The sequence below is a fragment of the Rhinopithecus bieti genome, unplaced genomic scaffold, assembly GCF_001698545.2.
Source record: "Rhinopithecus bieti isolate Rb0 unplaced genomic scaffold, ASM169854v2 scaffold_32760, whole genome shotgun sequence".
NCBI lineage: Eukaryota > Metazoa > Chordata > Mammalia > Primates > Cercopithecidae > Rhinopithecus > Rhinopithecus bieti.
Window position 1 is genome coordinate 414,543 of NW_016813956.1, and position 16,124 is coordinate 430,666.

Sequence of the window (16,124 nt, forward strand, 5' to 3'; positions counted from 1 at the left end):
CGCTGTAATCCTTCAAGACACATTAGACCACGAAACTGCTCTGATCGAAACAGACCTTTGAAATAATGGTATTTAGCCCCCTCAATGTAATGCTTAATTTAAATTTCCAAATTCAAGCGCTTCCTCAGGTTTTGCCTGGGGCTCCGCCTCCCTCCCCGGTTTTCCATTGGTTTAGCGGGCTTTGTTTTGCTGTTCAGGCCCTCTGCTTATTTCTTAACTGCTTATTTCTTGTACGTATTTGAGCTTGCCGGAGGGTCCAGCGCTTTTGGTATGCATCAGGCTGCCTTATTCCACTAGTGTTTTGAGACCCAGCTACTTGCCGGCGACGGTCGGCGGCTTGGGTGCGGTCAAGGTTACCCTCTCTGTGCGCCTGATATTGGTCTAAGGCTAAGGTTATTAGCTGGAACACCTAGACCCGTGGCATTAACACAGCTCTTGCAGACTTGAAAGACTTGCTTAGTTTCTAAACTGCAGGAGTCAAAGCAACGAAGGTACAGATGGGTGTGTCTGACATACCTCAGTGCGAAAGGAAAATGCAAAAATCATGAGCCTTTTCAACTTTCTAGCTGATATCTTTTGTTTTCTTTTTTTCCTTTTTTCTTTTCTTTTTTTTCTTTTTTTTTTTGAGACGGGGTTTCTTGTTGCCCAGGTTGGAGTGCATTGGCGCGATGTCGGCTCACCTCAACCTCCGCCTCCCGGATTCAAGCGATTCTTCTACCTCAGCCTTCGGAGTAGCTGGGATTACAGGCATGAGCCACCGCGCCCGGCCTTCCAGCTGATATCTTAAAAGAACTTTTCAACTTATTAAATACCCTGTTTTAATCAAATCTCATTAAAAGTACCCCATATTTATCATCAAATGAAAATCCTTTGACGACTTCCAAGTTCTTGCAGAAAAATATTCTGGCTTTCCATACAAAGGTACAGCTTCGAAACTGGTAGATGAAGGGAAGGAAAATAAGGAATTCTGTTCCGAAATCATACAGGCTGTTATTTGGAAATGCAGAAGGGTGTATGTACTATATGGGATACTACGTGCTATTTGGAAGAATTTTGTATATTTAAACATTTCAGCAAATTCCTCAGTTTTGAAATGGGGTGGAGTAGTTTCAACTGTCATTGAGAAATTTCTATTAACTTTTTTTAATGTGCTGTTTTCCCTCAAGTTGCACTAAGGAAAGAGGTTAGTCATGTGGTAGTGACAAAGCTGTAAATAGCTATGCAGGCCAAGGTAGCCATAGTAAGAAGTCCTGGAGATTTATGGAAGAAATTTTTGTTCATGGAAGCCCGTCAGACGTAAAGACGTGGGTCCTGTGAATTACAGATTCAGTGTATGAGGAAAACAGTATAACTATCCATAATTAAGGTAACTGCTGTCAGATATTTGTTCCATAGTGAACATCCTATTATGCTGGATAAAAGCATTCTCTATTTAAATGTTGTTTCCTGTATCCTGTACTTTCTTTAAGATTCTACCTCAGCAAGTTTTAAGCTGTATTTCTGTTACAGCTGTTGGACTTCAATACATGAGGACTTGGACTTGGTGGGCACAGAATGCATCTTTTTATATCATTAAATCCACCAGAACACCTAGCATGGTCATTTGCCTACAACAAAGCCTCCGGAAATTTAGTCAAGTTGAGATTTAAAACAAATGATTACTGAACAGAATTTACCATTGAGTGAATTCCTATTTACAAAAATAAAAGATTAGATAAAGTTTTATAATTTTAATATATAGTTTTCTAAGAAAATCCACACTTACTGAGTGTCCGCAATGGGCCAGAAGTCATGCAGTTTTTTATGAAGTCTCCAAAAATGTAAGTTCAATAGTTATCTATTATCTAAAACAAATTAAAAAACTGAAACTAAGAAAATTTCAGATAGTGCTGGAGCCAAAACTTTCCCCACCAGGCATTACTGTTTTAAATAAAGAGCCTCAGCAAAATGCTCATCACTTACTCCTGAGGGCTTTATCACCTGGAATAGCTACTAACATGTTTAAATTTTTCATATACAATAAAATAAATGGATATCTTAAAATGTACAGGGTCTTAGGCCAGGCAAAGTGGCTCACGCCTGTAATCCTAGCAATTTGGGAGGCCAAGGCAGGCAGATCGCCTAAGGTCAGGAGTTCAAGACCAGCTTGGCCAACATGGCTAAACTCAGTCTCTACTAAAAAAATACAAAAATTAGCCCGGCGTGGTGGCACATGCCTGTAATCCCAGTTACTTGGGAGGCTGAGGCAAGGAGAATCACTTAAACCTAGGAGGCAGAGGCTACAGTGAACCGAGACTACGCCAGTCCACTCTAGGCTGGGTGACAAAGCAACATTCCATCTTAAAAAAATTAATAACACCAGCCTAGCCAACATGGTGAAACACCGTCTCTACTAAAAATACAAAAATTAGCTGGGTGTGGTGGCAGACATCTGTAATCCCAGTTACTCGGGAGGCTAAGGCAGAAGAATCTTTGAACCTAGGAGGCAGAGGTTGCAGTGAGCCGAGATTACACACCACCGCACTCCAGCCTGGGCAACAGGGCGAGACTCCATCTCAAATAATAATAATAATAATAATAATAATAATAATAATAAAATGAAATGTACAAGATCTTATATGATTGTGAAGTTATACTATAATTAGTACTGCAAATTTTACAGATATGAAACTCATATACATACAGTAAAATATGACATTAACATTCACAAATTTTAGCCTTACTGTGTACTATTCAAATAATAGCCTTGATTTAACCACATATACACAAGAAACTTTCTTCAACGGCATACACTGAGAAAGTAGTAAATAATACTAGATGTTTTTAAAATAAATTGTGATTTTATTTGGGGAAGATCTCAAATCTTACTCATGTGTCAGATCGTATTTTCTATGTACTTGTTGGCACACTATAGTGTGTATCCATTTCACAGTTACATAGTTGCCTGCAAGTACTTATAATTAAAATAAAACAAGTATGTAATCTCTGAATAACCAGTAGTTTCTTCACATTATAAAGATAATAGCTAAAACCCAAGACAATTCAGAAATCCCATTTTATTATTTCTCCATACCCTCCCTACTCGACCTGCCAACAGTAAATACTGACATGTAACATTTGGGAATTTGAAAGGCAAACTTGAAATATTTTTTTTGTTTTTGTTTTGTAGTTGCCACCACTAAAAATTGCATATATATATAAAATGGTATACTTCTGAAGATAAGGAAGATAGTCTTGTACATCAGGCCATGGAAACAAGAGTCATGAAAGGGGCAGAGAAATTTGTTACCCCTGTTTTCTCACACAGGAAAACAGAAAATGAAATCACTGAATTTGATGACCATCTGACAATAATGTAACCCATTTGATGGAATTTTTTAATTCAGACACACACACACATACACACACACACATGCCCCTAGAGTAGTGGAAAATAAGACAAATGCTCTATAGTTCAGTTTAGTTAATGGGAGTAAACAATAGATGCATTAAAATTTTTCTATTGATAATAATTGTTCTCAATTATTAAATGACATGAAAGCACATTTTCAGAGATAAGTGTACGTTTTGAATTAGAGGGATTTTTGCATGGAGATGTAATTTCAGAAGGAATTGAGTATTATAAAGATTCTCACGGGGAATTGTTCCAGAACAAAGTTGTAAAATAATAATAATAATAATAAAATAAGTAGAAATAGAAAGATTACATTGTTATTAGTGTCTTTGAGTGCGAGCAGACAGTATTATGAAAAGGGGCTAAGAGGCTACAGGGCTTTCCCATGAACCTATGAGAAGCCACTGACCTTTTCATAAGGCATATTTGGTTTTTGTTTTTTAAAATGGGCCCGGCGTGGTGCTCACACCTGTAATCCTAGCACTTTGAGTGGCTGAGGTGGATGAATCAGCTGAGGTCAGGAGTTTGAGACCAGCCTGAACAACATGGTGAAACCCCATCTCTATGAAAAATACAAAAACAAATTAGCCGGGTATGGTAGCGTGTGTCTGTAATCCCAGCTACCTGGGAGACTGAGGCAAGAGAATCACTGGAACCAGGGAGGCAGAGGCTGCAGTGAGCTGAGATGGCGCCACTGCACTCCAGCCTGGGCAACAGAGCAAGACTGTCTCAAAAAATAAATAAGTAAATAAATAGTTAAGAGACATTGGAGGCTAGAGGAATTAGGGAACTAGTTAGTAAGCATTGGAATCATCCTAGCTATGAGAGAATGAAGAGAGAATGTAGAAGGGAGAATATGTAAGAATTATTTAGGATTCTGTAAAAATCAACCTGATTTAGTGACTGTGTAACAGGAATGATTGAGGCCTCCCCACAATACCATGAAAATCTGCTTCCTCAAGTTAAAGTAGTGACTTCAGGTTGATTCTAAAAATTACTTTTGTGTCAGACCTATGCTATACGCATAAGAACTCTCCAACAGCTAAGATAGTATGAAAATGCCCTTCACAACTTCCATGCTAAGACACTGTTAGTATTCTTTACCAATCTCAAGATATTCATTATAACTGCTACCAAAATTTTAAAATATGGAGAAAGATTTAAACAAGTTCAGATTTCCTTGAAAACAAGTGCATGTCCTCTGTGACAAATGAATATGAATATGAATTTATATAAATCAGAGAAACTCTGGAAGATCATTGATTGAATCATTACATTTCATTGCTTCTGTTGCATACCAAACATATTGTGAAATGGATACTTCACAAGGGGCCAGAAATAGAAATACATAAATTCTGCTTCTTTCTCAATGAGCCTAAAAAGGAACTGGAAAATACCACTCCTTTTCCAGTTGATGTAACAGAATTGAAGCAACGTAAGAACGATTCTAGGAATCAAGAAACTTGTTTGAGACCTAGGTCCACCATTTAGTGACAGCAAATGGTCATTTCTTGCCATTTCACCTTTCTAAGCGCCAAGTTTCTTAACAGTAAATCAAGCATTTTAGCTATACCTGATATAAATGCATTGTAACTGCCCAAGTGAGGCAGTTAAATAAGTGCTTTGCAACAGTAAGGAACCAGAAGTATGTTATAGTCATTTGGACTGCTCTTGTGGAATGCCACATTCCCCCACCTAATTATCTTATTCTTTATCACTTTTCATCAAAAGCCTAAATCTTGTCATTCTGGGTATAAAGACCTCCCAGATCTCTTCTCCCCATTGGGGACTGGAAAATAATACCCCAAAAGGAAGGCCTTAGAAGCAGAAGTGAGTGACCTACTGCTATTCTTTGGCTTCTCATCCTCCATTGAGGCTACACATAAAACTAGACTCTTCCCTCTTCCCCAGGGTGGTTACTGAAACTAGAACCCCTTTTTCTTCAAAGCCAGCCAGAAAACCTAAAAACCTTACTGTAACTTTTCGCCCTCCTTTCTGTGTAAAACCTAGCCATAAAAACGTGTATGTCTTATGTTGTTTGGCTGTAGATCATAAGACCTTCCCTCATTACAGAGAGGGTCCTCTAGAATGAGGAAGGAATATCCAGAAGGAAAGAATCTTGCCAGAGGCCAAGAAGAGTCTAGACACAGAGGCCTTGCTATGTTTCCCCAGTCTATTAGCATTAGATGACACCCTTTTTATCCAGTCACAGTTCTACATGGCAGTTGGTACTTTGTTGAACCTAAGCATAAAAATGGACAGTTTCCCCTGTACCTCTGGGCCTTCATTGTGAAGGTTCCCATGTTACATAAACCTATGATGAATTTTGACTTTTCTATTAATCTGCCTTTTTTCCATTGATTTTCAGTGAACTTTCGAAGGGTGAAGAAATTTTGTTCACCCCTACATACCTGTATTTTTCACTCATTTTCAAAAAGATTATTTTGAATAAATATTTCAAATCCTCCTATTTATTCAGATCCCTTTCTCAATCAAGCCACTCTTATACAGGGAGGTATTTTGGCTTTCTCTACAAAGAATAAATTGTGTGATGTAACCGTGGTTCTCAAAAAATGAAACTCCTGCTTATAACTAGAAACATATCACAGGCTACATCATTTTTGGGGGGGAGGGAGGCAAATAGTAATGTAAAATATAATAAAATATTAACTAATAAGCAGAATATAAACAAAGAAGTAAGATTAAGAGGTATTATAATCATGAGGGATTTATGGTATTTGGTCCCACTGCAAACTTGTTCAAGAGTTCATGACTTGTTTTGTGCTATGTATTCTGGAGATTCTGGAAATCTATAGACGCCTTCTCAAAACCACGCTTTAAAAAAATACTTAAACGGGGTAAGAAAGGTGGTGACACTAAAATTTTTTTTTCTTAAAGTCTGTATATGTGCTTTAGTTACACATCAAATAAGATCCAGCAGCAGGTATAATGTTGGCTTGAAAGGTTCACAATTAGTGTAAATTATTTCAAGACACCTGTAATAAGTACAAAGTAATATGAAAAATCTATGATTATCATTGATGTGAAATCCAGTGATTAGCTGCCTGTACTCACAAAGGAAATAACCAAATTGCATTTAGGATTTGTAAAAATGTAATTTTTTTCCCATCTAGAGTCCCATAAACATCTGTAGAAATCAGATTTTGTCGAGATTTCTCAGTACTATTAAGTGGGCTTTTCTAAAATCAAAAACAAAACAAAAAAGAATAACCTCAACCTCCCAAATACAATGAAAACAGTAGTACGTCCAAGTCAGCCCAACTTCCTACAGCCCATTTCTTTGTCCACGTAACCCCAATTTCGGGCTTCTTGTTCCATTCTCCAAGGTTTTTCATTTATTTTTCCTTCTCTATTTCTTATCTAATCACCAAATATGTATTGGATAGCTAACTCTAGCTCCCTGGTTCATCTCAATCTGTGAGAAAGCAATTGGGGAAAGGAAGTAGATTATAAACTGACAGAGGTTCCTTTCATACTATCTTTTAACATCAGGGTGGCAGCAATACTTATGGAAATTTATGCAGAATGACTAGGTGAGTAGTCTCCAAAAAGAGAATTCCATCTGAGGGGGAGGGGAAAAAAAACAGACTGTTCCACTAGGTCCCAGCATACACAACTTTTAATATTGCAACCTGATAGGTGAAAATTTTGGCTCGGAAAACCGCGCAAATAAAAATCTAACAATACGTTCTGCTTGGTTAATTCAGCAGGCTCTCCAAACCAATAGAAAAGCAAGTTTTACAAAACTATGTCAGAGACTATGATGAGTTCTCCCTCCGATTGGCTTAACACTAGAATTGCATTTTTTTTCTAAAGTTACCTGGACGCGGGAAGCAAGACCAAACTCGCTCCAAACGCAAGACCTGCTTTGCCACGCGGGCCTAGTTGCCAGTAGGCCTAATACACTGAGTCCTCCGCAAATACAGTTACTCCGAGCGGGTTGGGCCGGCACGCCAGTGTTACCTGGCGGCAGTGCTAGAAGGTTAAGAGTAGGCAAAAATAAATGAACAAGCAAGAGAGCCTCTGGGAAAATAAGTCCTGGAGACGCTGGTCACTGACAGAAAAAGACAATGGCCACACTTTTTGAGACAGGCTCGCTCTATCGCCCAGGCTGAAGTGCAGTGGCGCTATCTCGGCTCACTACAACTTCCGCCTCCCAGGTTCAAGTGATTCTTCGGCCTCAGCACCCCCCAAATAGCTGGAATTACAGGCGCGCGGCACCACGCCTAATTTTCATGTTTTATTTAGTAGAGACAGGGTTTCACCATGTTTTTCAGGCTGGCCTCGAACTCCTGACCTCGTGATGCGCCCGCAGCGGCCTCTCAAAATGCTGGGATTACAGGGGAGCCACCTCGCCAGGCAGTGCAGGCCCACACTGCCTATTTCCAAGTACGGCACCTGACGGCCCATATCCCAGAGCTAAGGGGTATCACAAGCCTGCTAAAAGACAGACACCGGGCGCCACCTGCAGTTGGGCCATTTTCAACGCTGCACAAGATGGTGGGGCGCAGGAACCTTGGGCATGCCACGTACTGCTCACAACCAGGACAGGCTGTGCTCAAGAAGTCACCTCAATGCTAAAGCAAACTAGAGCATTTACACCATAATCCTGTGCCAGGAATAAAATTTTTTCAGAGCCACTTTTAAGCGCACGCTTTGAGAGAAAGCAGCCGGCCAATCACACACTACCGCGGGAATTTGAAGAAAAAGCAAAACCTAGTGGTTTAAGTAGCCTTAGCTACTCCGGTGGCTGTGGCTGAGGCGGGAGGATTCTCGCGCCCAGGCTACTGGGAGCTGTGAGTTACTGAACCCCAACCGGTACGACTGGGATAGACCGCGCCCGCACACCACCCCCGCACCCCCCTGGCCCCGCAAAAAAAGGCGCCAGCTCTTTTGACTGAGACCTGTGGGTGGCTCTGAAAAGAGCCGTTTAAATTTTCAAAGCGGAAAGTCCAGTCAGTTTCACTTTTTCTTCGGAGCTGCCTTCTTTGCCTTTGTAATCTTCGGCTTCGCCGACTTAGGCTTGGCCGTCTTGGGCTTAGGGGCTTTGGCCTTAGCTGGACTCTTGGAGGCTTTTTTTGGCTGGGGTGTTTTCACCTTTTTCGCACTCTTGGCCACTTTCTTGGTCCCAGAGGCTGTTGCTGGCTTCTTTGCCTTCTTAGGAGTCTTTTTGACGCTTTTCTTCGGGGTGGCGGCGCCACTCGCTTTTTTGGGCTTTTTGCCTGCTGCAGCGGGCTTTCTAGGCTTGGCTGAGCCAGCCTTCTTGGCCTTGGGTTTGCCTTCCCCGGAAGCAGCTTTCTTGTTCAGTTTAAAGGAGCCAGAAGCACCGGTGCCTTTGGTCTGCACCAGAGTACCCTTGCTCACCAAGCTCTTGAGACCAAGCTTGATACGGCTGTTGTTTTTCTCTACATCGTAGCCAGCAGCCGCAAGCGCTTTCTTCAGCGCAGCCAGAGAAACGCCGCTGCGCTCTTTGGAAGCTGCCACTGCCTTGGTGATGAGCTCAGACACTGGGGGTCCGGATGCCTTGCGTTTCCCAGCAGTAGCGCCTGCTTTCTTCGCCTTTTTCTTCACAGGTATTTTTTCTGCTGGTGCAGGAGTGATAGGAGCAACTGGAGCAGTCTCCGACATGTTTTTGTCTTGCCAGAAGAGACAAAAGGAACCTCAAACTTTCAGAACGGCGTGTCCTCTACGCCGGAGGCTGAGGGTTTATATAGAGAGACGCTGAGTGATGATTGGTTCCTTGCTCCATGCCCTGAGCTGCTGGAAAAGGACTCCTCCGATCTACCGCGCTGCTGTGTTTGTTACCCCTTAAAAAAGAGTAAAAATGTAAGAAATCTGGGCATGAAATAATGAGGAATTTGGGGGAAACTGATCCGAGAGACTTTGGGCTTCATTCCTGCCGTTTTTCCTATGCATAGTTTTAAAAGCAGCATCTTGAAACTTTTCTTATTCCCCCAACTCTCTTTCAAACTTCGGTCAAATCGAGACAACTTTCAGGTTTTCCTTAAAAATACTATTTCTCCCTCTTTCATTTGCAAACGTCTCTTCCAGGGCATTGTTCTGTGAATTCTTATCGTCTCAAATTTATATAGATAAACTCATTTCTATTAAAACGTGTAGGGAAATTGTTTTTTTTCTCAGGAACAATAGCACAGGCTCTCTGGCGAGTTGTTTGCATCAACCTCTAGGAATTGGCACTGAGGTAGAAAGTTCTGTGTATAAGAGGGGTGATTATTTTAGAAAAGATAGTTTAAAAACATAATATTTGAGTTACCAGTGTGTAAGCTGGATTTGATCTCTATATTTCAGTGGTTTAAACATTTCCAGAAAGATAAGCGTGAGGTGACATCATTCTTCTTATAGAAAAAAAAATCCTAAGTAGTCACCAACCTTCTCTTAAAAGTTAGGATCATGGATTTTTCCGACCTAGAATGGGCATTAAAGATCGACTACCACATCTCCAAAAAAGAAAACTGAACCAACAAATAATAGAATGGCAGGCCAACATCATTTTGCCAACTGTGAGCATTGAGAGCTTGTGTACATGTTCGTGTCCCATCACTTTATAAATAATTTAATGAAAGACACTATTTTTTTGCTAATATTCCTCATATGGCCGGGCGCGGTGGCTCAAGCCTGTAATCCCAGCACTTTGGGAGGCCGAGACGGGCGGATCACGAGGTCAGGAGATCAAGACCATCCTGGCTAACCCGGTGAAACCCCGTCTCTACTAAAAAAAAAAAAAAATGCTAATATTCCTCATATAATTTTGTGCGTTTTTTATATTTTGAAATCACATAATACAAATTTCGCTTCCTCTGTATAGAAACTGTTTGAATAACTGGTAAGAATCACTTTAAAAAAATAAAATACAAACTTTCAACATTGCAAGTGTGGGCATCAAGGGTTAGAAAGAAAAAAATCTTATTTAAATCACTTTCTAAATTTTCATCATTCTCTTTGGCTTTTTACACACAAAATATGAACTAAGCTGTCACACCCTAAATTAACAGGTTGAATATGTCCACCTAAGGAGCTGAACAAATATTTCAGAGCAAACATGAGTAACTTCACTATTCCTTATCATTCCTTATCTGTTAGTTTGCAATACAGCTGATGGAATTAGGTTATTATTGGATAATTGAGCACATTAATATTCTCAAATAATCAGATGCTGAAATGAACTCCTATATTTGTTAAAGAAACAAGAGAAGTAGTTTGATCTTATGTTTCCTCTAACAAAATACTCATTTCAAAAGCCAAGTTATTCTGGCCTACACTCAATAGTGATTAGAAGATTTTTTCATATAAACCCTAGATAAAATAATCAACTTTAAAGATGTCATCTTTCCTCATTCAACAAATTTCATAAATAATTACTTAGCTTGTCTTGGCCAGATGCAGTAGCTGTCTCACACCTGTAATCCCAGCACTTTGTGAGGCCAAGGTGGGCAGACAACCTGAGGTCAGGAGTTCGAGACCAGCCTGACCAACATGGTGAAACCTTGTCCCTACTAAAAATACAAAAATTAGCCGGGCATGGTAGCACACGCCTGTAATCCCACCTACTTGGGAGGCTGAGGTAGGAGAATCGCTTGAACTCAGGAGGCGGAGGTTGCAGTGAGCCAAGATAGCACCATTGCACTCCAGCCTAGGCAACAAGAGTGAAACTTCGTCTCAGAAAAAAAAATTAGTAAGCTTTTATTAAGTAATTATTTACTCTCTTGCACGTATTGAAAACAAGTCTCTGGGACTTAAGACCGTGTTATATACCACAAAAATACAAATATGGTTTATAAAAGAGCTAAACTTACAGAATTGGATTAGTAGCACCCCATAATTCCAGTAGGGGAAGTATTTTATAGGTTTCTGGAGACAGGGGCAGTGCATCTTCATGGATATCATTACTAACAGTGATAGTCACAAGCATAATATAAGTATTTCTTTTTTGGGACCATAGCTTTATATTGCCTAGACGTAAAGATACAATTAAAATTCAGATTGTTTACTGTTTATTATTTTGATCATTATTGTAGTCTTAATATTTGTTGGATAATTGTTGGAATTGTTCACCCTGTTAGATATAGTCAATTAACAGATGCCACCATTTCATTCTTGTGCAACACTGACTGGTTCCCACGGCTACTTAGGGTCTCAATAAGTAAAAAGGCATTGGGTTAACTAATCTCTGCCCTTTCTGGAGGGCAATAACTGAGACTCAGTTTCACCAACAAATTTCACCAGATGTTCAAAGAGGAAAGGAACTGGGCTACGTAATTGGGGACCTAGGTACTTATCTTCTCTGTAATTGCAGCATGGACAAGGTTCCTGAAAGCTGGATCACCCCATGGACTGTAAACTTGAAGTCCTGCAAAGTTTCACCGATTATGTTGGTAGTCCTCAAAAAGAGTTCTGTGTTGCTTTGCAATCCTAAATCTGAATATATTCTAAAACAGTAGATTTCCCATTACACTGAGGTTGGAAACGTTTATTTTATAGATGCAAAAAGTAGCTAGGAAAAACTAGTTTGATAAATGATAGCTGTCTAACTTATGGCTCAGTGTTCTCTTCACTTTGTGTTAACTCCCCTATCCCCACCACCACCATAGTAAATGACTATGAGAGTTGTAGGTAGTATTCACTAGATCAATCCAGTGAGACAGTGCTTAAGCATCACACAATTCAGATTTTAAAGATTATCAACAAAAAAAGAAAATATGTAGAATAAATATTAAAATGGGTGAAAACATATATAGACTATTACAGAAAGTAAGGCTTTGTGTTAGAATCGAATGTGTTCAGAAGCTCCATGAGAAATCACATCCATTATAACCGTCCTTGAAATTCCTCTTCAAGTACAACAGTATTGTATTAATTTTATTTCCTAAAAAGGCCAATACTACACTCAAACTTACAATTTTCTTTTTACACATCTCAGGCATCCACCAAACTTCCTGTTCCCTTCTAGACTGGATTAGAAGCTCTTCAGAAGAAACCCCCTTATCATAGATACAGCCCAATAGAACTTTCTGCGATGATAAAAATGTTCTGTATTGACACTGTCCAATAGGTTGCCACTACCCATATGTGGCTATTGAGCACTTAATGTGGCTAGAGTAAGAGTACAAATTAGTTTTTAATTTAAATTAATTTAAATAAAAATGAGCACATGTTGCTAGTGGCTAATATAGGACAGCAGAGCTTTAAAACAATTATTCTCAAACTTGAAAGAGCATACCCACCACCCACTTAGAAATCTCATTAAAAATGCAATATCAATTCCATTGATTTGGGGTTGAGCCCGAAATTCTGTATGTCTAACAAGCTTCAGAGTGATGCCAGTAAAGCTGGGGATATGGCTGCTCCACCCTTAAATACTCAACAGTAAGTAGAAGTATGCAGGTCTGATATCTGCCCCATAACCCTGAGTTTACTTTTCCCTTTACTAAAGTTTTGAATTCTTTAAGGGAATAAATGTGATCACCTTTGTAAATCTGGTATTTGTACACCATTCTTGGCATGTAGTGGACATTAAATTGTTGAATGAATGAATGATGCTTGTTTGGTGCCTACCTCAAAAAGGAGAGCATTTGAGATCCTCGTGTCTATTCCTACAGATAACTGAACCTAAGCCAAAATTTAAGTAGACTCTTAACTGCACAAAATGAATAATCTTCTCACTGCCTTTAGGCACCAGCAGAGAAGGAATTTTTAAGTTGCCCCTGCAGTATATAGGAGGCAATGAATGTGAGGGAGTAGAATGTAAGAGTTAATGTTGAATCTTTCTACTACACATACCCTATATGTGTAGAACATTTCTTCAGGAATCTTTTATTAGGACAGTATTTCACAGAATTTATTAGTATTATTTTTGTTAATTTACAAACCTGTATTCACCATGATTTACCATGTATGCTTTAGTGGCATAAAAGCACTGGTAGGTAGCAAGGTAATGAGACTCCAGAATCGAGCCAACAATACAATACCATTTATTAGAGGATAATGTCTTCAAGCCCGGGGTTCCTTATCGTTATGCCTCAGATATTGCATTATACGTTGAAAAAGAAAGAATGAAACTTCACTTAATATTGGTTTCCCTTACTAGAGGTCTTTCTTTATTAGGAATGCAGAAAACGATGTGAATGTATACGTCTCTGCCAAACGCTAAGTCCTATGATTGGCCAAATTTAAGAAGTATTGCTACATTTTAAGAATCAATAAAAACGGCCGGGCGTGGTGGCTCACGCCGGTAATCCCAGCACTTTGTGAGGCCAAGGCGGGTGAATCACCTGAGGTCAGGAGTTCAAGACCACCCTGAACACCACGGCGAAACACCATCTTTAATGAGAAAATACAAAAATTACTTGGGCATGGCGACGCGTGCCTGTAATCCCAGCTACTTGTGAGGCTGAGTCATGAGAATCGCTTGAACCCGGAAGGCGGAGGTTGCAGTGAGCTGAGATAGCACCACTGCACTCCAGCCTGGGCAACAGAACAAGACCCCTCTCAAAAAAAAAAATTAGTAAAAATACATTTTTCAAGAATCTTCACATTTACAAATTACAGCCAGGCGCAGTGGCTCATGCCTGTAATCCAAGCACTTTGGGAGACCAAGAGAGGTCCCCCGATCACCTGAGGTCAGCAGTTCGAGACCAGCCTGGTCAACATGGCTAAACCCCATCTCTACTAAAAATACAAAAATTAGCCAGGCGTGGTGATAAGCGCCTGTAGTAGCAGCTAATCCAGGGGCTGAGGCAAGAGAATCGCTTGAACCCAAGAGGTGGAGGTTGCAGTGAGCCGAGATCACGCCACTGCACTCCAGTCTGGGCGACAGAGCGAGACTGTTTCAAAATAAATAATAATTTTATTCTCTTGTCTATCCATTTGGTAGACAAGTGTAGCGTTACTGCCTCCTTTTGGCAAATGATAAGGCTTTTAAGAGACAGACATTATCAGTTCTTCAAGAGCCCACAAAACTGGGCTAGAGAACACAAAACCTACACTCAAGACCCAAACAAGGAAAAGGGAAGGAGTCAAATCAAGTTGCATTTCCCCTACCCTCACCGCCCTCTTTCCTTCCCAAGGCAATAGCGTAGGGGACGCCCAGTAAGGTATGGAAAAGGCGGAGACAGAGGTTTCGTTCCCGCCCCTCAAATTCAGTCTCCAAAAAGGTCCGCATAATTGATATATAAGGGGCTTCAGTGAGTAGCAAAGTTGCAGAAGTAAGACTTGGTGTTTGTCTCCTACCATGTCTGGCAGAGGCAAAGGTGGTAAAGGTTTGGGAAAGGGAGGCGCCAAGCGCCACCGCAAAGTGTTGCGCGACAACATCCAGGGCATCACCAAACCCGCCATCCGTCGCTTGGCCCGACGCGGCGGCGTGAAACGCATCTCGGGCCTCATTTATGAGGAGACGCGAGGTGTGCTTAAGGTGTTTCTGGAGAATGTGATCCGGGATGCTGTAACCTACACGGAGCACGCCAAGCGTAAGACAGTCACCGCCATGGATGTGGTCTACGCGCTCAAGCGCCAGGGTCGCACTCTGTACGGCTTTGGTGGCTGAGCTTTATTTAACAGCTTACCCATAAAAGGCCCTTTTCAGGGCCACCTTCATCGTCACACGAAGTGTTGTAACTGATTACAGCGAAGATAATGGTTATTTGTGTTTCGTTTTGTAAACTTTATTGGCTTGTGGCTGAGTTAAAAACAGCCGTTTTCAGCGATACTCCCAAGATGGCGGATGTGTTAAGGACAGAAAGCGAGAGAACATTAGAAACTTGTTAAGGTATTTCGATCTCAAACCTCCACACAAAAAAATAGTGGAAATGATTCAGGAATACCAGCCATCTTTCGTGACGTATGGTGTTTTATTACTAGTTTTCTAAAATTTACCTACTCTTAACATTAGATGGCTACGACAACTACAGTAAGCATTACATTTTTTGAAACGGAGTTGCTCTTATCCAGGCTCGAATGCAATGGCGCAATCTCGGCTCACCGCAGCCACCCCGGGTTTAAGTGATTTTCTGCCTCAACCTCCAGAGTAGCAGGGTTACAGGCATCCACCACCACAGCCGGCTAATTTTGTATTTTTAGTACAGACGGTTTTTACGTGTTGGTCAGGCAGGTCTGGAACTCCCGACCTCAGGTGATCCGTCCGCCTTGGCCTCCCCAAAGTGCAGGGATTAGAGGCGTGAGTCACCGTGCCCGGCCTAAGTGTTATTATTTATTAGCCATAGAACCTGAATGATATTAGGGCGGCTGTGGACAGATCAATTACTGGTAAACTTAAAAATCCATTGCTTGTGTCCAGTCGCGGTGCCTCAGGCCTGCAATCACAGCACCTTGGGAGACAAAGGCGGGCGGATTACTAGAGCTCAGGGGTTCGAGACTAGGCTGGGCAAACAAAATGGTGAAATTCCGACTCCACTAAAACATGTGAAATAGGAAAGTTAGCACGGCGTGGTGGCGGACGCCCGCAGTCGCAGCTAATCTGCAAGGGCTGAGGCAGGAGAATCGCTTGAGCAGGGGAGGCGGAGATTTAAGTGAGCTGAGATGGCGCCACTGCACTCCAGCCTGGGCGACAGGGCGAGTCCGTCTCAGAAAAAAAAAAAAAAAAAAAAAAAGTTTGCCCGGGCTCGGTGGCTCATGTCTGTAATCCCAGCACTTTGGGAGGTCGAGGCGGGTGGATCACTTGAGCTCAAGGAGTTCG

The 16,124-nt window shown here is 41.0% G+C and overlaps 2 protein-coding genes across 2 annotated transcripts in view; one reads left to right on the plus strand and one right to left on the minus strand.

Annotated features, from left to right (window-relative positions):
• LOC108513388 (uncharacterized) overlaps positions 1-15,012 on the plus strand; it is a 37,259-nt gene extending 22,247 nt beyond the window's left edge. The window contains exon 5 of the mRNA XM_017849128.1: positions 14,639-15,012. Coding sequence (XP_017704617.1) covers positions 14,639-14,975 — 337 coding nt within the window. The 3' untranslated portion in view covers positions 14,976-15,012. The remainder of the gene's footprint in view (positions 1-14,638) is intronic.
• Positions 8,328-9,117, minus strand: H1-3 (H1.3 linker histone, cluster member). The gene has a single exon (XM_017849139.1). The coding sequence runs from the start codon at positions 9,041-9,043 to the stop codon at positions 8,378-8,380; it is 666 nt and encodes a 221-aa protein (XP_017704628.1). The 5' UTR covers positions 9,044-9,117; the 3' UTR covers positions 8,328-8,377.
• Positions 15,013-16,124: the final 1,112 nt, after the last annotated feature.